This window comes from Eleutherodactylus coqui, chromosome 1 (assembly GCF_035609145.1).
Source record: "Eleutherodactylus coqui strain aEleCoq1 chromosome 1, aEleCoq1.hap1, whole genome shotgun sequence".
Lineage (NCBI taxonomy): Eukaryota > Metazoa > Chordata > Amphibia > Anura > Eleutherodactylidae > Eleutherodactylus > Eleutherodactylus coqui.
In genome coordinates, this window is record NC_089837.1 from 445,150,061 (window position 1) to 445,173,686 (window position 23,626).

The following is a 23,626-nucleotide window of genomic DNA, read 5'->3' on the forward strand; positions in this document are numbered from 1 at the left end:
CTGTGAAACAGTCTGTCTGTGTATGGTTATCTTTTCCTTCTGGAGAAGACTTTGGCTTTGGCTTGTATTCCCAGCTATTGTTACAAGGCCTGTTAAAGGGTCAGGCATTTACTTGCAGGAATGCTGCTATCCAATGAGTGGTGCTGTAGAGGCATTTTTCCATCTTCCCATGTTCTGCTTTCAGTCATCTAGAGTAAGCTTAGGGGCCTACTGAATGCTCTTTTGTATTTCAAAGTTTTTATTGATATTACTTAGTAAATTGTAATAAAGACAATACAAATAAGTGTCATTCAGGGAAAAAAGAATGGCAGACACATTTTGCCAACAATTGACATCTAATCATACAAAAAGAATGACAAATCCTAATATCTCAAATAGAAAGCATAAAATCCACAGGAAAATAATGGAATAATAGCAACTATGTCAAAACAAAGAAGAAAAAAGAAAAAGAAAAAAGAGAGTCAGGAAAAGGAAAAGTGATTAGTAGTTTATATTGCCTAAGCATGTTGAATAGCCAATGTATTAAAGACACCCACTTAGTAGAGTGTTGGACCTCCTTTGGCCTTCAGGACTGCAGAAATATGTGATGGCATAGATTCCACTAGGTGTTGAATCATTCTGCAGAAATATTGACTCATGGGGACAGGAAGCTTCTTGTAACTGCCACAAATTAGATGGAGGTGCTGCCAAGCTGTGATCAGCTGACAGGAAGGGTACATCGATTCATGCTGCTTGTTCCAAATTCTGACCTCCCATCAGCATGGTGCAACAGAAATATGCATGCATCTGACATCTCCACTGCTCAGTGATCCAATTTTTGTACTTTTTTCCACTGGACTCTTGTCTTTCTGTTTTCTCTTAGACAGTAATGGCACTAAAACTGGTCATCTGCTGTTATAGCCAGTCTGTGCTAAGAAGCAACAAGTTCTACATTCAGACATGTTCGTTGGAGCACCAGTGTTGTATTTGGCTGCAACTGTTTACTGCCTGTTCATCAGAACAATTCTTTACATCCTATTCTGACAGCTTTCAACAATAAGTTGCCTACATTCACTTTTTACCATTTTCATTGGATGCTTTCTTTCGATCAAACACTGCCAGAAAAATGTAGTGTATCCACCCAGATATTAACTCTATCACTGCCAACAGGTAGAAACTAAAATATAACTTTTTCCTTTGATTCGTTCTTGATAGACTCTCCACGCCATGGCATGAGAACACCCCACAAGGTTAGCAGTGTATGAAATCCTGGCCCAGTCCAGTCTAGCACCGATGACCAGGCTTGGTTAGAAGTTGCATAGATCACTTGATTTTTCCATTCTAATGCAGGTTCTCACTGAAACCGATCCAGGTAAAACTTGTTCACATGATTTTATGCTGCACTTCCAGGTCACGGCTCCAGTTTTCTTACTGAAAGGGTCAGTGTCTTTAATAAAATGGCTATTCCGTGTATTTATGAATCAACATACCCTAGGCATAAAGTCCAAATTTCATTAAACCTCCTTTTGTGTTAGTTGATACTGTTTTACCATTGTACTCAATGTAGTGTATAAAGGGAATGCTGTAAGCTCTCCCCACCCTAGTGGTGGCTGAAGATGGCCGTAATTTTATTCTTAGCTTCATATCTTTGTATATGAAAAAAGTGATATTTACTTTAAGGCACAACAAGAACATCAGTGTGTGCTAAGGAGATAATACACACTTCTATAATGCATTGTCCAAATGGTTCTTGAGTTTTTTTCTATAAGATCCTTCCCAGTGCTATAAACATACAATGATACAAATAACACAACAACAGTAAAGTCAACTTGTAAATCTTTATGCTTTCAGAGTACTGTGAGATGTGTTTTTACAATGTAACATTAATGATCATATGTCACACTAATGGAAAACCCCACTCCTGTGGAATAGAAAGAAAATAAAAGTTTTATCATAAAACAAAGCTGAAACATTTAAACATCATCAACAAATGCGAAGTACAGGAACGCAACACAAAATATGCTTTGCCAGTTATGTGAGGTCATGTGGTCGCGTCTGCATGATTTTACCTGCTGTTACAGGTAATTCTTTGAGTTACTGAACCGCCTGAGAGGCAACAGTGGGACAGCAAAACCATTCTTATTGTGATTGGAGGATCTGAATGTCACTTAGCAACTTTGTCATTGTAAATCACATGCATATTTTTGCCTAAAGAGTTCTTCAGATGTGATAATATGAGATTGCAATTTTAATGTTTACCATCATAAAGAAGGCTCCTCCCCAAAACATGTACATCGCATTGGAGCCCCAGTCAAAGAATTAAGTGTTACTTTTCAGTGATGATATACAGTACCAGAGGTGGCGCTGTGATAACCTCCTGGTCTTTAAAGGGGTTGTACAATTGTAAACTATTAAATGAGCTACCCTCAGGATAGGTCATCAATAGAAAATCAGTAGCAGTCTGCCACCTAAGCCCCAGTTCAAGTGATTTCAGCAGGAAGTACAGAGCTCTGCTCTCACTGCAGTGGCCAGGCTTGGTATTACAGGCAAAGTTCCCATTTAAGTGAATGGAAACTTTGCTTGTAATTCCATACCTGGCCACTGCAGTGGGAATGGAGCTGGCTGCTTCCTGCAGAAATCAGCTCAGTGTACAAAGTCACTGGGCAGGAGAACAGCTGGTCAGCAGGGATCCAAGGCAGCAGATCCCCAGACAATCTGGTATTGATCTCTTATCCTAAGGATAGTCCAATAGTAGTTTACAACTGGATAACCCCTTTAATTGTCATAAAAAAAAATGTGACCCCTCATAATCAGTGAGTGGATAAGTCATAGATAGGCTTTTCTTCACCTGGAAGGAAAAGATTAAGATTTCTGCCCTAGCCAAGTCAGAGTGGCTTTTGGTTCTCCATCTGGCACTCAGCACCTGGGGCACATGACCCGCTGGCCCCCCATAGCTGCACCTCTGGTATGTATGTATCCTGTGTCTAATACACATTTATGGATAATATGGTCACACAGTCAAGACGAAGAAAATGCAATAGTTGATCAAAATAATTCTGTATATACTGCTCCTCTTCCGGTTTATAAATGAACCAGTTTATCAGAAGACTAAAATATGTACACACAACAGGAGATAATGGAGAAAAGTTCCATCAATACGCCATGCAGGAAGCCAATGATGGCTACTGACATAGCATGGTACAAATCTATGAACTTAGTAATGACATAGAGACAATAATATGTGTACATTGATGTACACTGTCTTTGGATCACATGCCTTTAATATGGACCATCAAGATATAAATGAAATGAAAATCCATTCTGTATCATGCAATCCAAATATTCTAGAAGTTCTAGAAGATCCATAGTGCTATCTGTACCTTATGCAAAGTAAAGGGATGAGACAGATTTAGACATTCTTGATAACACTCCAATGGAATTTTCTTGGACTCCAATTCAAGATCTTGAACGAGGTCCCATCTATGATGCGCAGACAGACTTTTTGAGCTCTCCCACGTTCCAGGAACTCAGATGCACTCCCTAAAGTTATGATCTTAGAGGTACAGATGAATTTTGTAAATTTTATTCTGTCCTTTAAAACTACTGTAGACATCCAAAGAGTAACACATATACATAGCAGACTGTTGGTTGGTCATTTAAAAATTGTAACCCCTTTAGTTGTATCCTGAGAGCCATCGGTGCCTGGTGATGCTACGCAGTCACCTATGTAGAACTACAGTAAATTCTCCTTCCGCTATTACGTAGTATTTAGCTTATACTGCACATATTTACCATATATTTCAAATGTATAAAAGAATGTAAAAGTGCATTTCTTCTAAATAAAAATTTAAGAATGGATTTTATAGAAATAGCTCTGTGTAGAAAAGAATTCAATGTTGAAATCTCCAAATAAACAGCAAATTCTCCTATAAGGAGAGTATAAAGAGTCAATGAATAGTACATTGTTCATTCATAATGACTACACATTGAGGATCCTCCACCCAAAAGGGAAATGACTAGAAAATACAACAGTAATCATCTTAAGGCCCAGATTAGGATACGCAGTGGACTTATTAGCTGTTGCATCGAATGGTGGCATCTCAATGGTTCCACCAAGGGCAATCTTCAATGACAGACATAAGGTCACAGTAGTCGTCAACTTTGTCTTCATCTCCGCGAGAGCTACAAGTCAACGCACAAATGTTTCCTGAAACATTTATGGTTTAGCTGCATCTTACAAAAGAGACGCAGGTAGGTGCATATTTTTGAGGCATTGGTTCTTGTAAAATGCTACTTCCATCATGTCGTACTGATCATCGTTTCATCAAGAGACTTTTTATGGAGGAAGCCAAGCTTAAGCGAAGAATGTTGGCAAACAGGGTCCTCTGTCCATACCAGCGAGGTGGATAAACTTTTACGCTCATTCTTGAATATTGATCTTCTGCGTTGTCTGTGTAGCAGCTGTTTAAGTTTTTCTTTAAAGAAGCTTGTAGTCAAAGTATATAAGATGGGGTTTAAGGCACTGTTTATGGGGAGAATAAATATGACAATCCAAGAGGTCACAGTGCCTGGAAAGAAAGGACAATAAGAACAGGAGGTTAATGAAGCAGTAGGAGAACATAATGATTTGTTTGCTTCTGTATATGTGGAATGGAGACCATACAACATATGTCCCCATAAACCAGAGGGCCTTGGTTGTTTGCAGCACTAATTTAATTTAGAGAAATAGTATTTTGCATTCCATTCACTAGGCGTACCATTTGTTATTCTAAAATGGTCCATCTGGTCACTGAGTTTTATTGGAATGCTTTAACTAGAATTTAGTAATGTTCCAAATATATCACCATCTACTACCTTATGTTCTGTTGTAAAATAGTTTTTGAATGTTAATGGTTCTGTAGGCTACTGTAGAGATAAAATAAAACTGCTAATTGAAATGCATTAAAAAAGGCATTATACAGGGTTATTACAAATGATCTTCCAATTTGAAACTCTCATAACCCATGTGTAATGACACTCAGATACATAAATGTAAGCGAGAACGCCGTGCCGTGGCTAGTGGGCTTATACAAATGGATCAAAATGTAACTAGAAACCTCAAGTTCATGTTTAAAATATTCTGAGAAGCAATAGATCAACGTATAATATGTGGATGTGGAGGCCATGCTTTTCTCTGTATGGTTCTACATAAATGTGATATAAAGGGAAACAGAAACTCAAAAAAATGTAGTCACGCAAAATCAAAAATGTTCTACATATCAGAGGTGATCAGTGTGGTCCTCTTTGTCACTTGACACACGTGGAGCCTGTAGTCAAGTTCCTGCCATACAGCGACTGATGCAATAGGTCTTGTGATGCCTCCTCGTAGACCATGTATGGTTGTGGTAAGGGTGGCTTGTAGACTCAATCTTTATCACTCACCCAGAGAAAATAAATCACAAGGCGTAAACTCCTGGGAACATAAAGGCCGAAGAAGAACTTCACAAAATGCGCGGTAAATCTATCTGTTTGGTAGTTGCCCATTTAGCTCACTCCTCACTTTATTTTGAAAATTGGAACTCATGTTGGTGCCCCATCCTGTTGGAAGATGAAACCTGGGATTTCATATTCCCATATCTGTAGTGTCCAGCTATGAAATCCTCAGGATTGTTCCCTCATGGAGAAAGTAGGGGGCCGTACACTTTCTTACAGGTTATAGAGCAAAACACATTCACCTTGGCAGAGTCGCACATACGCTCCACGTAGACAGGTGGGTTTTCCCTTCTCTACAATCTAACATTACGTTGGGTAACTGTGTCCGAAAGGTGGAAGGCGACTTCATCACTAAGTACTAATGATTCCATAAAACCATCGCTTTACATTACAGTTTGCAGATTTCTCACAGGAAGGATGTCGCTTCGCTTTGTCGTCTGGTCTCAGGGTCTGTAGGGATTACATCGCAAGCGTTTGCAGAGAATCTTCCACACAGTCGGACATCCAGTTCTCTGCTTCCTCTGATGGTGGATTTCTGATGACTTTCTGTGAAACAGACACGCTCCGCTGTTTCCAGGCTTACTGATGAACGGACGGATGATTATCGCTTACATATGCAACCTTTTTCCTTAAAATTGGAGTACTACTTATGAATTGTGCATCCGCTGGGTGGATTTCCACCAAACTTTGTTAGAAAATGATGTTACACACTAATTGCAGACTGGTAGACATGAAAATCCAGGACACAAAATGCCCTCCTATCTTCATTGGCAGCCATTTTGTCTTATATCCCCCTAGTGACCATTATAGCAGAAAAAAACTTTTTCGGTCTCATTTAGCAAAACTGCCTAAGAATAAGACCATCCTTGTTGCCCATAGCAACCAATCACAGCTCAGCTTTCCTTCTACCTCAGCAGCTTGAGGAATGAAAGCTGTGCTGTGATTGGTTGCTATGGGCAACAAGGACATCCTACTGTTAGACAGTTTAGCTAAATTAAACTTTTTCAGTTTCTATTTCCGTCGATATCAAATTGCTGTATCTGAGTGTCATTAAATGTGAGTTATGAGGGTTTTAAATTGGGAGGATCATTTGGAATAACCCTGTACTGTAACAACAGAATTTTATAATTTATCTGTAGCCAATTAATTTTGTTCAGTGTAGGAATGGATCTTCTTACCATGCTATGCCTAGACAAGAGACATACATGAAGTTGGGGGGCCCCAATGTAAGAAATATAACAAGGCCCCCCAACTATAATGCTTCATTCATAGTACTGGTCAAGAGAGACGTTATGAGCCTCCTAAGGCTCCAGGACACGGATGCAACCACATCCCCTGCACCCATTATATTTATGCCTCTGCCCAGACCATGGTTTAGCAGTGTTTGAACTAGTGAAAATGCAACAATCATGAATCAGAACATCACTCCTTAATTTTAAGTATCACCTACACTTCCAACATCTTTTTCCTTGGAATAACACTTCCCAAGTAATGAAGACTTACTCTGAAGGAGGGGGTATAATGTCCACAGAACCCCCTCCTATTCCTAGTTGTCTCAACAGATGTTAGTGTCAGCCGCCGGGTTTTAGCAATCCTCTTCTTTATTCACAGTTAAAACATAAGGCAAGGCAACGCGTTTCGGTGCTACAAGCAGCCTTCTCAAGAAACGAGTTGTCTTGCCTTATATTTTAACTGTGAATAAAGAAGAGGATTGCCTAAACCCTGTGGTTGACATTAACATCTGTTGAGACAACTAGGAATAGGAGGGGGTTCTGTGGACATCATACCCCCTCCTTCAGAGTAAGTCTTCATTACTTGGGAGCATTAAAGGAGATGTCTCGAGGAAGCAGTTAAATTTTTTTTTTGCCCAGTCCCCCCCATTAAGTACACATTACTAAGCCCCCCTGTAAATGACATTTCTAGCTGGTTTGTACTTACCGTTCCAGCGTTTCAGCAACTTATAAAAGTTTTCTCAAGATGGCCGCCGGCTCTTTCCCCGTCGCTCGCTGCAGCCCGACGTGCGCGCTCCCGAGACGCCGCCAGCTGTGTCTCCATGGCAACCGGACGCATCGCAGCCGCCGACCAGACGCCCCGCAGCCGCCGACCAGACGCCCCGCAGCCGCCGACCAGACGCCCACCGCCAGGCAGCAGGTAACCGGCGCTAGCCCCCGGCTCCCCAGCGCTAGACCCTCAGCTCAGGTGAAGGCCCCGGAGCCCAGCGCTAGGTTCCGGAGCCCAGCGCTAGTTCCCCCGGCTTAGCGGCAGCCCCCCCCGGCCTAGCGACAGCCCCCCCCGGCCTAGCGCTAGTTCCCCCATCACAGCGGCAGCCCCCCCCGGCCTAGCGGCAGCCCCCCCCGGCCTAGCGACAGCCCCCCCGGCCTAGCGCTAGTTCCCCCATCACAGCGGCAGCCCGTCCCCCCCGGCGCAGCGACAGCCCCCCCCCGGCGCAGCGCTAGTCCCCCCCCCGACCCATCACTTACCTGGGACGCTTCTCGGGGCTGCTGGGCTGGGCTGGGCTTCTCCGCTGGGCAGCTCCAGTTTCTGCACCTTCCTCTAACAGAGGAAGGTGCAGAATGGCCGCTGCAGCGCGCTCCCGAGCAGTGACAGCTCGTCTGCGCATGCACAGAAGAGCTGTAGCGGGGAGCACACTGAAGCGGCTCGTGCTGAATAGAGAAGACCGGACTGCGCAAGCGCGTCTAAAAAAGCAAGCTGCCAGCGAATTTAGACGGAACCATGGAGACGAGGACGCTAGCAACGGAGCAGGTAAGTGGAATAACTTCTGTATGGCTCATATTTAATGCACAATGTACATTACAAAGTGCATTAATATGGCCATACGGAAGTGTATAACCCCACTTGGTTTCGCGAGACCACCCCTTTAATCATTGTATTATTCCACCTAAATGGTGGATCCTATGAGCGCAGGATTTTTATAATCATGTATATCACTTCTAGCACTATGGTGTGGGGTTCTAGGTCATGTGAAACAAAGTAAATTGGGATGTCATAGGGTACACTGTACAACCCTGAGAAGAGATTGCGTAATATAGACTTATGCTGTTGCCCATAGCAACTGCCAGTTGGAATGAAATGTTAGACACTGTGTTGCTGTAAACTGCTAAGCTATTTGCCTCTGTCAAGAAGCATAACAGCCATCTCTGCAAAAAGAAAATTGTTTGGTACCGTCTTAGCCAGTAGAACAAAAACTTACTGCTCTTAGTAGGAGGACCCACATAATCTTGAATATATGATACCTTTTAATGGCTAACGAAAAAAATGATGACCTTAAAAGTAACTGTTAACATTATCATTTTGCTTGTTACTCATTGAATGGCATCATATATTCAAGATTATTTTGGTCCTCTTACTGGGAGCAATAACTTTTTGCTTCTGTAAAGACGTGTTACTATTGGGGCTGTTGCACTTATTCAGAGACTGTAACCACCAAGCCTGTTGCCTTACACTAGGTAAACAGCCGTTTTAACCCTTTCCAATCCACTGTCTGACGTCTGAAGACATTATGATTTAAGGCTGTACAGCTCCGATGTTGGAAGACATCCATTGGGGTTCTCTTATTGCCAGCCTCTCTGCTGTCGGAGCCCATCCAACGTGTCACCTCATGCAGTACTGGCTTTAGCCAGCATATAGCGTCGTTGTATTATGGCAGAAAAAGAGTAAGCCCCCTAGGAAAACGAAGAAAAAAATTGGATTGGAAAGGGTTAATCAACCCTATTGGGTACTGTGCTATTCTTGAGTGGGGTCCGAGACATACACTTTGGCCTAAAGGCCAAGGACTGATGACGCCCTTAGATAACCATCAACCATTTTCTGTCTACATACATCTCGGAGAAGATGTTGAGACGTGCTAGTGGATGTGGTGACAGATCAGAACCCATGGTGGCTTGGGATGCATGGGAAAATTGCTCTCGATAAGCTGGTGGTGGACAGAGTTTGTCTCAGTGATTATGAGATTGCCTACAGTCTATGCAAATTTTTAGTTAAAACCAAGGTTTTCATCTCTACAACTTACCAGGAATTTCTACACGAAACAAAGAAAGGATTTTGAGAAGAAAAACAGGAATCCAGCACACGGCATCTGAAAAAACTATGAAAAAAAATCTGTTGGCAACAGCGACATCCATGTGCATATGGCTATTGACTTCTGATGTCTGTAGAGCTGTCTTCTGTATTGAGCAGAACATACTGACATAAGAAAACACGATAATGATGAAAGCCACAAGGTTCACACCTGTTGGTGGATTAAGAAATATATGAGGAAAAAATGGAAGCCAAGACAACAATCATTCTCTATCGGCACATGCAGCGCAAAATAGTAACATACTACAGACATCATCCACAAATGTGAGGCACTTAATAGCAATGCCCAAAAGTAGGAATTATGCCACCCGGTACTGTCCATAAAAAGCTATGCAACCATCTTTTGCCTTATAAGTTAGAATCCATGATAACTATTGTCACATGAGGCTTATGGCAGTGAACCAGTGCCTGCTATTGTATATACATATTAACCCTTTCCAATCCACTGTCTGATGTCTGAAGACATTCTGATTAAAGGCTGGACAGCTCCAATGTCGGAAGGCGTCCGGCAGGGTATTCTTACTGTATATTGCTGGTCGCTCTGTTGTCGGGGGCCTCTCCAGCATGTCACATACTGCAGTACTGATTCTAGCCAGCAGATGGCACCATTGTATAATGGCAGAAAGAGAAAGCCCCTAGGAAACCCTAAATCCAAAATTGGATTGCAAAGGGTTAAAGCAACTCTGCCATCCAATATGGCTAGACTGCTTCTCTGACTACCTGTGCATTGGTAGTTCATCAGTAGTGTAAGACACTACACGCTGCTCTGAATGACTCGAGCAATACTGTCCAATCACAGCAGCATGTAGTGTCTTAGACTACCAATGTGCAACAGGTAGTCAGAGAAGCGATGCAGCCATCTTGGTTTGTTCAGAACTAGAGGTTGCTTTAGGCCTGTTTCACATGGGCGACATGATATTGCCGCGAGAAAATCACAGCGATATCGCATCGGTGGTCTGTGTTATATTGCTACATTTTCTCGCGATGATACTTCGATTTTGTGACGCTACAAAGTTGCGTGTGGTGCAACAAGGTCACGCGACTTTGTAGCTCCATGTGCGAGGATTTTCGGGGGGTGGACTTGAAATATAAGTATAAAAAAATGAAGCGCTGTCCGGCTCCGCTGCAACTTTTCCCCGCTACCCAGCGCTGTTCTTCAATATCTCTTCTGGCCAGGAATTGGAAAATCTCTGCTACTCGCTGAGTCACAACCCTCAACCAATCAGAGGCAGCATTTCCTGGAGGCGGGGATTTTCCAATCCCTGGCCAGAAGAGATGATGAACACCAGTGCTGGGTACCGGGGAGAAGACGGGCCTTAGCTGGACAGCGCTTCTAAGTGATGTATGTGTCATTTTAATTTCTTTCTGCAGCTAGGGCTTAGATTAGGGCTTTTACAGTAGGATTTGCTACTGTCAAAGTTGCTTCACATTGCACGAAAACCACGTTTTGTGCGTTGCGATGCAACAGAGAGAAAGGCTCCATAGGGAAATATGGGCTACAAAACCTCGCAAGTCGCGTGCATATCGTGAAGGTTTGCATTGCATTGGCTTGCAATGTCGCATGCTACAAAACATTATAAATGGGAAGGAACCCATATGAAAGCATGGGCTTCGCATACATGCGATTTGTAACATTGTCACGACGCGACAAAATCATGCAACTTCGTTGCCCTTGTGAAAGAGGCGTTAAAGTTACAAAAAGTCGCATCACTTTTTCTTATTCATATGTAGTTGATGTTGACTTTTTTTATATATGATTTTTTTTATACTTTAATATGTGTTTTTTCATTACATGATTATGTGGGCAGTCTTCCAGCTAAGAATCACAGCTCTACAGATTTGTGTTATAAAAGGCAATTGCATATAAGAAAAATAAGTCAGAAAATAGCTCAACAACATCTATGTGAAAGTGTTTTTAGCATCTGCATGTCATGTGTACAAGTCACTGTGCAGCGAGAAGGACCAAGAGGTATTTGTACCCATCACATAATATTAATGGTGTGATGCTGTGTTATATGCTTCCAGCTCTTTAAGAGAGATGCTACCTACCTTTCATTGTAATTCTCTGCAGGGGCATTTCTAGAGAATTTGCCTAATGGGGTGGACATTCGAACTCTACCCCTCCCTTCTTCCTGCACCCTATGCACATTTAGAGTTTTTTCAACATATAAATGTAGCAACCAGAGGCGTAACTTGAAGCTTCTGGACCGCAATGCAAAACCTGTAACAGGGCCCTCAACTATAATGCTTTACTCATAGTACTGGGCTCCCTATATGGAGAAGAGAGGCCTTATGGGCCCCCTAAGGTTCATGGGCCGGGGTGCAAACGCATCCCCTGCATCCTCTATAGTTACGCCTGTGGTAGCAGCTGTTATAATGATTGGGGCTTCCTGATAAATTGATTTACAGCATTGTAGTATATGGTAGTTGAGCTATAATAACACATTAAATGTAAGTTAACATTTTCTATATTTGTAGCTATTCATACTACTGGCATTCATTGACCACACTAGATAATTAATAATACATTGACTGAATAAGTTTTACATTGCTGTACTTTTTTTTTTTTAATCATTATGTCGGCACAGACCCCAGCTCAGGGGAGAAGGGCAGCATTCCTAAGGAAATGTTAAAAATTGCCATGTCAGCATCTGTTTGTACTTTTTTACGTAAAAAAAGATTAAAGGGACCATCATCTTCAATCCTACACCTAGTTTAGCTCCATTCACTAAGAATTTTCCAACTGTGCAGGAAACTATTTTTTGGAGGGATTCAACTGCATAAGGCCACGTTCCAGTTCCCTGCACAGCCGGTGGCCAGTGACAGGAAAAGCTTTGGAGTAGATGCAACACTAAAGTTGCCTGTCATTGGGCGTTGCGGTATCCCGCTGCGGAGATCCACCGTGGGATAGCGCCACCCGGGAGCAGGAACGGATCTCCGCTGTCAGCATGCTTCAAATTGCCACCCGCAAGTGGAGAATCGCAATGCTTCTCCACTCGTGGACAAAGGGGAAGCGCTCTCCATAGCAACGCTATGGAGAGCTTTCCCTGCTTTCCCCCGTGGCCGGATTATCGCCATCGGGAACGCAATGAAAACCCGCCCATGGACAGGCAGCCTAAAACATCACTACGGCCCCTTCATTTTCAGGATTGTGGTGGTCTTGGCAATCAGACCACTGTTAATCAAAAAATGATAGCTAATCTTACTGGTGTTATTACTTTATGAGATGGAAAATAACCTTTATTGTCCATTTTCCTGATTGTCTAGAGAGTTGTTTAACGCTTATTTCTCTGGTTAAGAGAAAGTGAGGGAATTAATTTCTGCTTCCCTAGAGGTGTAGGGTAGTGAATGAAGTTAATGCCCATTTCTGTGGTGGTCTAGAGAAATGTAGGGGGTAATGGCTGTTTTTCTGGTATTTTAGGATAGTAGAGTGATTAATGGCTGCTAACCTGGTGGTCTAAGGTAGTGGATGGATTAATGGCTGCTTCTCTGGTGGTCTAGGGTAGTGAAGAGGTTCATGCTTATTTTATTGGCAGTCTTAAAGGGGTTGTCCCGCGAAAGCAAGTGGGTCTATACACTTCTGTATGGCCATATTAATGCACTTTGTAATGTACATTGTGCATTAATTATGAGCCATACAGAAGTTATTAGAAGTTATTCACTTACCTGTTCCGTTGCTGGCGTCCTCGTCTCCATGGTGCCGTCTAATTTTCAGCGTCTAATCGCCAGATTAGACGCGCTTGCGCAGTCCGGGTCTTCTTCTTTTCTCAATGGGGCCGCTCGTGCCGGAGAGCGGCTCCGTGTAGCTCCGCCCCGTCACGTGCCGATTCCAGCCAATCAGGAGGCTGGAATCGGCAATGGACCGCACAGAAGAGCTGCAGTCCACCGAGGGAGAAGATCCCGGCGGCCATCTTCAACCGGTAAGTAAGAAGTCACCGGAGCGCGGGGATTCAGGTAAGCGCTGTGCGGATTTTTTTTTAGGTCCCTGCATCGGGTTTGTCTCGCGCCGAACGGGGGGGCTGTTGAAAAAAAAAAAACCAGTTTCGGCGCGGGACAACCCCTTTAAGTAGTGGAGAGGCTATATGATAAGACCGTAGCATATCATGTTCAACTTCCATGTCATTTCCTACGCTGATATCATGGATCAGTGCAAGAAGGGATACAGAGTTCTGAATTTGTGATCTCTTCTCATCTTCCTGGGACAAATCCTTTTCACAATTGAAGGAAGAAGGTGTAATTGAACTAGTTAATTAATCCTCAGTGAAATATAAACTTGTAACATGGAACTACATGAACTACATCTTACCTAGAAATATCCCTAGAGAGTATTCTTTGCCTCCAGACTCTTCTGTTTGATCAGGATACAGCGGAAAGCACACCCCATTTTTTCCATAGTAATTTCCAAAAAAGTCCTCATTCCAAAATGGAATCACAGCTATTATAAATCCAATCACCCATATAGTCATCAGTGTCAGGAGCGTCTGACGCTTGCCAGGCCGAATGTTGCTGAATGGAAACACAATGGCCAGGTACTTCTCCAATGTCAAATAAGTGAGAAGCAGGACAGATACTTCTGTGGATAACATGGCTAGAAACCCAAGGCTTCTGCATTGCAGGCTTTCCATCCATATGAGTGCATACTTTTTGTATTGCCCTCGATATTTGACATCAAATACCCCGATAAAAAAGAGATAAACTCCCATCAGACAATCCGCACCTAGTGGAACAATGAAAATGATCAAAGAAAGTTTATTGATTATTTGTTGATGACAGATGCAGCCACAGTGTGTAAGCAATGTAAGCACTGATAATAGAAATGATATCTTATATAGTTACCAGGACATTCTCATAAATTGTTCGGTAATTGAAAATATTTATACTAAAATGTGATTGTACCTTAGGCCTCCATACAACATCCTGGAGTGTAATAGGACATCTGTAGATGTGTATGGGACCCTACCGTACTGCCACATGATTTCATACCAAAACATACCAAAACAGGAAAGTTTTTCTTTTCATATAGAATCAGGCAAAAAAAAAAGTCTCACGTTCCATTGTCCAGAGTAGTATAGAGTTGCCTCAACTAAAAACATTGAGAGATATTCCAGAAGGATGTACACCAGCTTTCTGGCATAGGAAAATCTCAAAATTTTGTGCAAGGGCAGCTTGTAGAGATGAGCGAGTATACTTGCTAAGGCCCATTACTCGAGCGAGTAGTGCCTTGGCCGAGTATCTCCCCGCTCGTCTCTAAAGATTCGGGGGCTGTCGCGAGTGACAGGTGAGTTGCGGGGGGGGGGGGGGGGGAGAGGGGGAGAGAGAGATCTCCCCTCCGTTACTCCCCGCTCTCCCCCGCCGCTCCCCGCCCCCCGCCGGCCCCGAATCTTTAGAGACGAGTGGGGAGATACTTGGCTAAGGCACTACTCGCTCAAGTAATGTGCCTTAGCGAGTATACTCGCTCATCTCTAGCAGCTTGCACAAAAATTTTCCGACTTTGCAGCCTTCTGCAGCAGGCCCAAGCGGGAGTGGTTGCCAGGACCAACCGACTTTCGTATAATTCAGTGGAGGAAGGTGATGACTTATACTGCTCACAGAAGGCTATGAAGAGTAAAGGGAAGAGTGGCTGTGCTGGTGGAGCTAATGGGGAGTTATTTATTATTCCACAGCTACTGAAATCACAGCTACACTGCTCAGCACTGGTATATAATGTTTCACAGGATACAGTTATTCCTTTACATGGTTACATAGAAATAGGAAGCAGAATCTCCTGTTTTCCCTATTTGTAGTATATGGGAGACATCATAGCAGGTAGTCTACACCCACCAGCTCAAAGGAAACTAAAAACTAGGGATACAGCCTGCAGAAAACTGGTGACAAATGCAGGATGTAAGTCATATGATGGCCAGATATAGTGCTATTCCTTCTGGCAGCTTTTTCTAAGAAGTCACCTAAAAAAAGAATATATGCTTTAAGTGGTAGGAGTTCTCTTCTAGTCAACCTTATCATTATATGAAGTCATTCTTCATGAAAGAGCTTCTTCTGTTCCGATTCACTAAATATTTTACATTTCATGCATTGACGATTCTTCTTAAGGTTAAAAATATTTACTTACAGCATAAAATCTTTATAGACATTGTATGCGTCTTGTTCTCTGACTGAATAAACGATCTCATTCCGATTACAAAGATATTTCCGAAACAAGTGATGCAGGCGATTACCCAGACAAATACACGGAGGATGGTGTTTGCTAGAAGGTTTTCAAATGAAGATATCCCATCTGTAAGTGGCGTACATACCCGAACATGAGGTGCATACGAACAATAGCGGAATTTTTTAAAGTATCTTCAACAAAAGAAAGTTAAAATAATTTAGAATGTCTTTCCAATAAAAAGATATTTAGAAACATAAAATATTGAGGTGCATGTCTTCTTTATCACAAGACACCGTTAAAGGTGGGCTATGAGCATGGATACCGACAATGCCGATACTTGTGAGTTCTATAAACCACAAGAATCTGGAACTATTATGAGACTTTGGTCACAGAGGTCGTACCTGTCAGGAAGCAGTTTAGAGGCTTCACAAACTGACACAAGCTCCTACTGATAGGAGTGACTTTAGGCCGGCTGCACATGGGCGGATTTGCATTGCGGATTCTGCGGGCGCCTGCCTCCGGATTCCGCAGCAAATACCTTCCATAGCATACTATGGCAAAACGCTTTTTCCTTTACACGGGCGGAAAAGAATTCAGATTTTTCCGCTCGCTGAGGGAAAATCGCAGCATGCTCTATTTCTGCGCAGATTCCGCATGGATGGCTTGCATTGAAGTTGGTGGAAGCCGTCTGATGAGCGGCTCTTACACAATGGCATTGCGGAAAGGTTGCGGATTTCACGCCATCGCCTAGCGACGACAAGGGAAAAGCTGGGATTTAAAAAAACAGAAAACTGTACTGCGCATGTCCATTGGCTCGCCGTGCAGACCATGTGCAGTACAGAAAGAAGAAAGAAAAGTCAGGTACGCATGGATGCCAGCTGGGAATAGGGCCGGATACCGCTGTGGGCTCCTGCATGCGGAGTCCGACCTGGCCATGTGCAGCCAGCCTAACCCTTTCAGACGTTTTTTAAACAGTTTTTTTCTTATTAAAATGGTCAGAGCCAAAATATTCTGCAGACCTTACAATTGAGAATGTACAGACAAAATGAGACATTGCTTAGTAATAAGTAGCTCAAAGACGAAAGGCCCACTTTTAAAAATTAATAATCTAGGTGATATACCCTGCGTTGCACAGCGACTTTATGAATAGCAGTCTTGGAATATACAAAGTGGGCCACAAAAATGAGTTCAGCAACACACTCTTGTTATGGTAATAATATATGTATTCTATGGTGTATATATGTTTCTTACATTTAGCTTAGGCAAACACATGTGTGTGTCTATATATACAGTGGGGAAAAAAGTATTTAGTCAGATACCAATTGTACAAGTTCTCCCATTTAAAAAGATGAGAGAGGCCTGTAATTGACGTTATAGGTAAACCTCAACTATGAGAGACAACGTGAGAAAACACATCCAGAAAGTCACATTGTCTGATTATTAATGATTTTATTTGCAAATTATGGTGAAAATTAAGTATTTGGTCGATAACAAAAGTTAATCTCACTACTTTGTTATATATCTTTTATTGGCAATGGCAGAGGTCAAACGTTTTCTGTAAATCCTCACAAGGTTGGCACACACTGTTGCTGCTATGTTGGCCCATTCCTCCATGCAGATCTCCTCAAAAGCAGTGATGTTTTGGGGCTGTCGCTAGGCATCACAGAGTTTCAACTCCCTCCAAAGGTTTTCTATATGGTTGAGATCTGGAGACTGGCTAGGCCACTCCAGTACCTTGAAATGCTTCTTATGAAGTCACTCCTTCGTTGCCCTGGTGGTGTGCTTGGGATCATTGTCATGCTGAAAGACACAGCCAAGTTTCATCTTCAGTGCCCTTGCTGATGGAAGGAGGCTTGCACTCAAAATCTCAAGACACATGGCCCCATTCATTCTTTCATGTATACAGATCTGTCGTCCTGCTCCCTTTGCAGAGAAACAGCCCCAAAGCATGATGTTGCCACCCCCATGCTTCACAGTAGGTATGGTGTTCTTTGGATGCTATTCAGCATTCTTTCTCCTCCAAACACGATAAGTTGTGTTTCTTCCAAACAGTTCTACTTTGGTTTCATCTGACCATATGACATTCTCCCAATACTCTTCTGGATCATCCAAATGCTCTCTATCAAACTTCAGTCGGCCCCGGACATGTACTGGCTTAAGCAGGGGGACACATCTGACACTGCAGGATCTGAGTCCCTGACGGCATAGTGTGTTACTGATAGTAGCCTTTGTTACGTTGGTCCCAGTTCTCTGCAGGTCATTCACTAGGTTCTCCCGTGTGGTTCTGGGATTTTTGCTCACCGTTCTTGTGATCATTTTGACCCCACAGGGTGAGATGTTGCTTGGGACCCTAGGTCGAGGGAGATTATCAGTGGTCTTGTATCTCTTCCATTTTCAAATTTTTGCTCCCACAGTTGATTTCTTCACACCAAGCTGCTTGCCTATTGCAGATTCAGTCTTCCCAGTCTGGTGCAGGGCTATAATTTTGTTTCTGGTGTCCTTCGACAGCTCTTTGGTCTTCACTGAAGGGGAGTTTGGAGTGTGACTGCTTGAGGTTGTGGACAGGAGTCTTTTATACTGAAAGGTTCAAACAGGTACCATTACTACAGGTAATGAGTGGAGGACAGAGGAGCCTCTTAATGAAAAAGATACAGGTCTGTGAGACACAGAAATCCTGCTTGTTTGTAGGTGACCAAATACTTATTTTCCACCATAATTTGCAAATAAATTCGTTAAAAATCAGACAATGTGATTTTCTGGATGTGCTTTGTCATGCTGTCTCTCATAGTTGAGGTCTACCTATGATGTCAATTACAGGCCTCTCTTATCTTTTTAAGTGGGAGAACTTGTACAATTGGTATCTGACTTAATACTTTTTTTCCCCACTGTATATTTTGTACACTGGTATGTAGATGCAGGCTCATACTCTCCCATATTCTTTCCTGGCTTAGAAATGTCCTGAGATAGCAGGTTCTGACCCCCTCCCTTCAGAGAGGAGCTGTTAGAATAACGAATATTTGAATGAGCCTATTCTCCTGCTTAAGTTTCTGTTTCCTAGAAATTACGTATTTAGTAGTAACACACCTCAAGGCATTAACATATGATAAACCATTGGCACCTAGAGCCAATCATGAGTCCTTATGATTTTAGGAGGGCGTGTATGTCTGATGATGCATAATCTAGGGTATATTTGTATCGTGAGGATGTTAATGAAGGCAGAAGAGCATCATTGTCAGATGATGCTGGCTGTGTCATGTGTCAGTGATTTGTGTACATTACTTCTCCTATAATTCGGACCAGACAATAAAACGCGCTAAGAAATCTCTTAATATTTCCCTAACAGTCTTATGAAAGCTGTCCAAAAGGAAATATGTGTTGTCCATAGGAACCAATCACAGCACAGCTTTCATTTTACCTCAGCAGTATGAGAAATAACAATCAATCACAGTGAAGCTTTCATTTTACCTCAGCTGTGTAAGAAATGAAAGCTAAGCTTTAGCAAACAATCAGAGCGCAGCTTTTATTTTACCTCAGCAGTATAGGAAACAGCAACCAATCACAGCGCAGCTTTCATTTTACCTCAGCAACATAAGAAACGAAAGCTTAACTGTGATTGGTTGCTACTGGCAACAGAAATTAGAGGGGAGGTCGTGGAGTTTTCAATTTTTAATTATACCAGTATTCTTTACCTAGTGCTGAGGAACGCTCATGCAAAATTTCACTCAAATCGGACTAGAACTGTGGATTTGTATATGACACAAATGAACAAAAAGATTTTGGATTTTATACATGATTAAAACATAATCTTTATTAATTTTTATATCAAATATATACAAGTGAAAAAAAAAGGAGGGGGGAATAGAATCTGTTCAGGGCCTAATACACCCTAGGTCTGTCACTAAAAATGGCAGCTAACCTGTTTCGAAAAAGGCAACCAGACCCTAATTGCCCTAATTCACCCTAAACATAAAGGGGGGAAGGATTTATTTTTGGACCATTTTATTGCAGAAGTGTCATATGAGTTACTGGTTGGACTATTTGAGGAGCTTGTTTTGGGGATATCACAATGCACAATTCTATCTGTAGTTTTCCAGTTTATCCTGTTGAAAACAGTTAACTTTAAGTTCCTTATTCCCCTTTATACTTATGTTGTAATATGGCATTAGAACTAGGTTCCTACTCAAGGTTGCCTTTTTTAGGGCAGATGCCTCACTACTATTAGTAACAGACCTATGGTGTATTAGTAGTAAATTCTATTTCCCTCCCCCCTTTTTAAACCCCCAGATTTGCCCGCAATTGTTCCCATTACTTTCAGAGCTCAGTACTCGCTCATTGTTAAGTCGGCAGTCTCCACTGTCCGGTTCCAATGTGTGGCCTAACCTTTGATTGACTGCAGAGGAGTCAGCATGGACAGCACAGGTAAATGGCCCTTTCTGCTTGTCAGAGGACATGACAGGACTTCTTTAAGATTGGCATGGAATCATAGAATGGTAGAGTTGGAAGGGACCTCCAGGGTCATTGGGTCCAACCCCCTGCTCAGTGCAGGATTCACTAAATCATTCCAGAGAGATATTTGTTCATCCTTTGTTTGAACACTTCCATTGCAGGAGAACTCACCACCTCCCGTGGTAACCTGTTCCACTCATTGATCACCCTCACTGTCAGAAAGTTTTTTTCTAATATCTAATCTGTGTCTCCTTCCTATCAGTTTCATCCCATTGCTTCTAGAATTTCCTTGCACAAATGAGAATAGGGCTGATCCCTCTGCACTGTGACAGCCCCTCAGATATTTGTAGACAGCTATTAAGCTATTAACTATTAAGTCTCCCCCCAGTCTTCTTTTCTGCAAGCTAAACATTCCCAGATCCATTAACCGTTCCTCATAGGACATGATTTGCAGACCACTCACCATCTTGGTAACTTTTCTGCGAACTTGATCCAGTTTGTCTGTGTCTTTTTTAAAGTGGGGTGCTCAGAACTGGACACAGTATTCTAGATGAGGTCTGGCATTTCATTCACCAGTCTTAATCAAAAGTCAGTTGGAGTAAAATGTGCCCAATTTATGAATCTATTCAAATAATTGGGACAAGGTTGCAATACCTTGCACCACCACTCCTGAAAGTATGACATTTGCAATTATATAACGGGAAGTATGATAGGCTGAACAGGAAGGATGCAAGGCTTTTTTCAGTCTTACAAACTCAAGGTACCCTTATGATAGGAGCTCTTGGGTGGACAGAGTGACCACTGGCATGCTGGTGTCCGCAAACCCCACGTGTCCAACAACAGCCAATCAAAATTAACAAACATTAACGTTATTAATGACAGTATGCTTTTAAAATAATGCAAGACCTAACAATGGCCACTCCATACCAGCACAATCCGATTTAAAGAGACTCTGTCACCTACTTTTAGCCCTATCAGCTAAGCTTATGGGCTAAAAGGAGGTGACCTGCTGAGTCAGTGGGATGTGTTATACTTACCTGCCCCATTGTTCCTCTGGTGTGAGTGCTAGAAGTAGTCCGCCCATTATAAAATTAGAACAGGTGGATTACTTAGCATGCTGTTCAATGCATTGAGTGGCGGCTTCCAGCCCTGACACTGGGGGAGCGACAGGGAAGGGAAGTACAACACTTACATCCCTGGACTCAGCGATTCCCCTACTTTTATCCCATAAGCTTAGCTTTTAGGGCTAGAAGTAGGTCATAGAGTCTTTTTAACGTTAACTTGCAGGGTTGCTACTTCACAACCCATATTTGGAGCAGTGACATTGCAACCCTCCTAATTTATACAGGACGACTATTGGCCAAAGAATCACTCGAAAGAGCAGATTCATACAATAGTCATTCAGTGTAAACATGACCACCAATAGAGTGAAGAATGATAAGTCATTAATTGTTTAGTTTCAGCTTACTAAAAATTAGCTGCTGGTTGATTAAAAGTTGTTTTTAGGTAAAGGCACAGTATTTGAACACCTTGAGAGTGAATTTGCATAGAGATCCTCCCTATGGAATATACCTCAGCAACCATCTACAGTAATTAACAATCATGGCAAACGAACGACTGTTATTTGTACGTTTCAATGACTTTTCTGAGCGACTATCTGAACAACAGTTGCTCCATGTGAAGGTATCCTATGTTACTATGAGCCAAACTGAAACCAATGTACGCATTGAAAAGGCTGCATCACTTGCATGAGCATCACGGACCCCTTTGAACAGCTGATTGGTAGGGGTGCCAAGACTGGACTATAACAGATTTAATATTGATGGCCTATCTTAGGAATAAAACATTAGTTTTAGAAGGCTGGATGAGTCCTTAAAGAAATTAACAAACCCCAAATTTTGGCCAACAGTAACAGACAGATTGGCAAACTCATGGATTGGTTTGCATCGATTTTCCAGTTTATATGAATACTTAAAAATGCAAATATGAAAAGGTCCCATGGTTGCATCAAAATTAGCATTGAGCAAGCTAGTCTATAATCACCGGTGATATTGTATTTAATGAGGCCAGCCTAGGATTTGTTAACGAGGTAGATCATCTCCATCGTAAAGCTCCACTGCTTTTCATTCCTACCAATAACATAATTCAATATGATGATGACACAATTTGAACAATTTATTCCAAGCCAATGTTTATTAAAACATTTCATTTCCTAAGTGTCGCATCTAGTTATAAAATGCAAACACAAATGTAAATGATGAGCTAGATTGCCAGCAGGGAGAGCGTGACGGATTATAGCAATTAATTGAGCAATTATGATGCAAAGTTTTCTCACTGTTTCTGCAGATACTTACATGTGAGAAAGATTCTTCATCGGCTGAAACATTCTTGTGCTTATATTTGGAATTTCGATTCTCTCCAGTGCTCTAGAAATGACAAAGCTTATTTTTAGAGCAGCACATATGATACTATTTTATATAAAATACAATGGAATTCCCTTTAGGTCTATTCTGAGATGCAACTTTGGACACTCAAGGATGAGTCATGGGACTCTGTTTAAAGGCCCTTTTACACGGGACAATTGTTGGGCGCTTAGGCATCTGACGGCTATCCCAGCAATAACTGCTCCTGTGCTTTCATACCAGAGCAAGGATTGTTTACTGAATGGAGGCGGGAGAGCTGAAAAGATCTCTGGGCCACCCGCCTCCATTCACAGTAAATAGGCCGTCTTTCATAGATGAAAAATGGCCTGTGTACACAGAGTGATCGTTGTTTGCTTTTTATGCTTGCAGAAAGTAAATGGCGAACTAATTAATATTTGTCGTTCAGTCACTGCAGGCATTTACATTGCCCAATCATCTTCAGATTCCCGCAGCCTTGACTAGGTTGGAAAACCTGGCGCAAATGGCCAACCTCCTGAAGCCTCTCTCCTGTTTTTATAGGCAGTTGACACATAGCCTTTCTCCACTAAAGGATAATGCTCTTGAGAAATGGGGCTCAGATATAATGGACCTGGACTCGAATGAGTGGAGTGGCCTCTTGGCTGCCTCCGTCCCCCCCGTAATTAGTGCTAGAGACAGACTCATACAGGTTAAGTTTCTTCCTAGAATCTTTTACACCCCTACCCATTTGCATGCTATAGGCCTGTCCCCTGAGGCGGTCTGTACAAGATGCCTGAAGAATACAGGAACAATATGGGTACAAGCATGCATATGTTCTGACAGTATTACATGTTATAGACTTACTAGCGAGATATTCTTGAATTTATGGAAACAAATTTAGGAACCCAGCGTATATTTCAAGCCCTTCCCCGAAAATCACTGCGGGGGTTTCCTCCAGCTCATTGCTTTCAAGGGGCCAGCTGCAGCGCTGGTGCCATTGAAAGCAGTGGGGTAGCATTGCGGTCTTCTGCCACAGCTGTCACAGCTGGTGACAGCTGTGGCAGTGGATTCTTTAACCCCCGCGGGGTGTCCCATCATCACT

At 42.4% G+C, this 23,626-nt stretch overlaps 1 protein-coding gene across 1 annotated transcript in view; it reads right to left on the minus strand.

Annotated features, from left to right (window-relative positions):
* Window positions 1-2,526: 2,526 nt before the first annotated feature.
* RXFP2 (relaxin family peptide receptor 2) overlaps window positions 2,527-23,626 on the minus strand; it is a 334,755-nt gene continuing 313,655 nt past the window's right edge. The window contains exons 14-18 of the mRNA XM_066583026.1: window positions 22,498-22,569; window positions 15,659-15,888; window positions 13,856-14,266; window positions 9,482-9,700; window positions 2,527-4,547 (exon numbers count right to left, since the gene is read on the minus strand). Of these exons, the coding sequence (XP_066439123.1) occupies window positions 4,279-4,547; window positions 9,482-9,700; window positions 13,856-14,266; window positions 15,659-15,888; window positions 22,498-22,569 (1,201 nt within the window). The 3' untranslated portion in view covers window positions 2,527-4,278. The remainder of the gene's footprint in view (window positions 4,548-9,481; window positions 9,701-13,855; window positions 14,267-15,658; window positions 15,889-22,497; window positions 22,570-23,626) is intronic.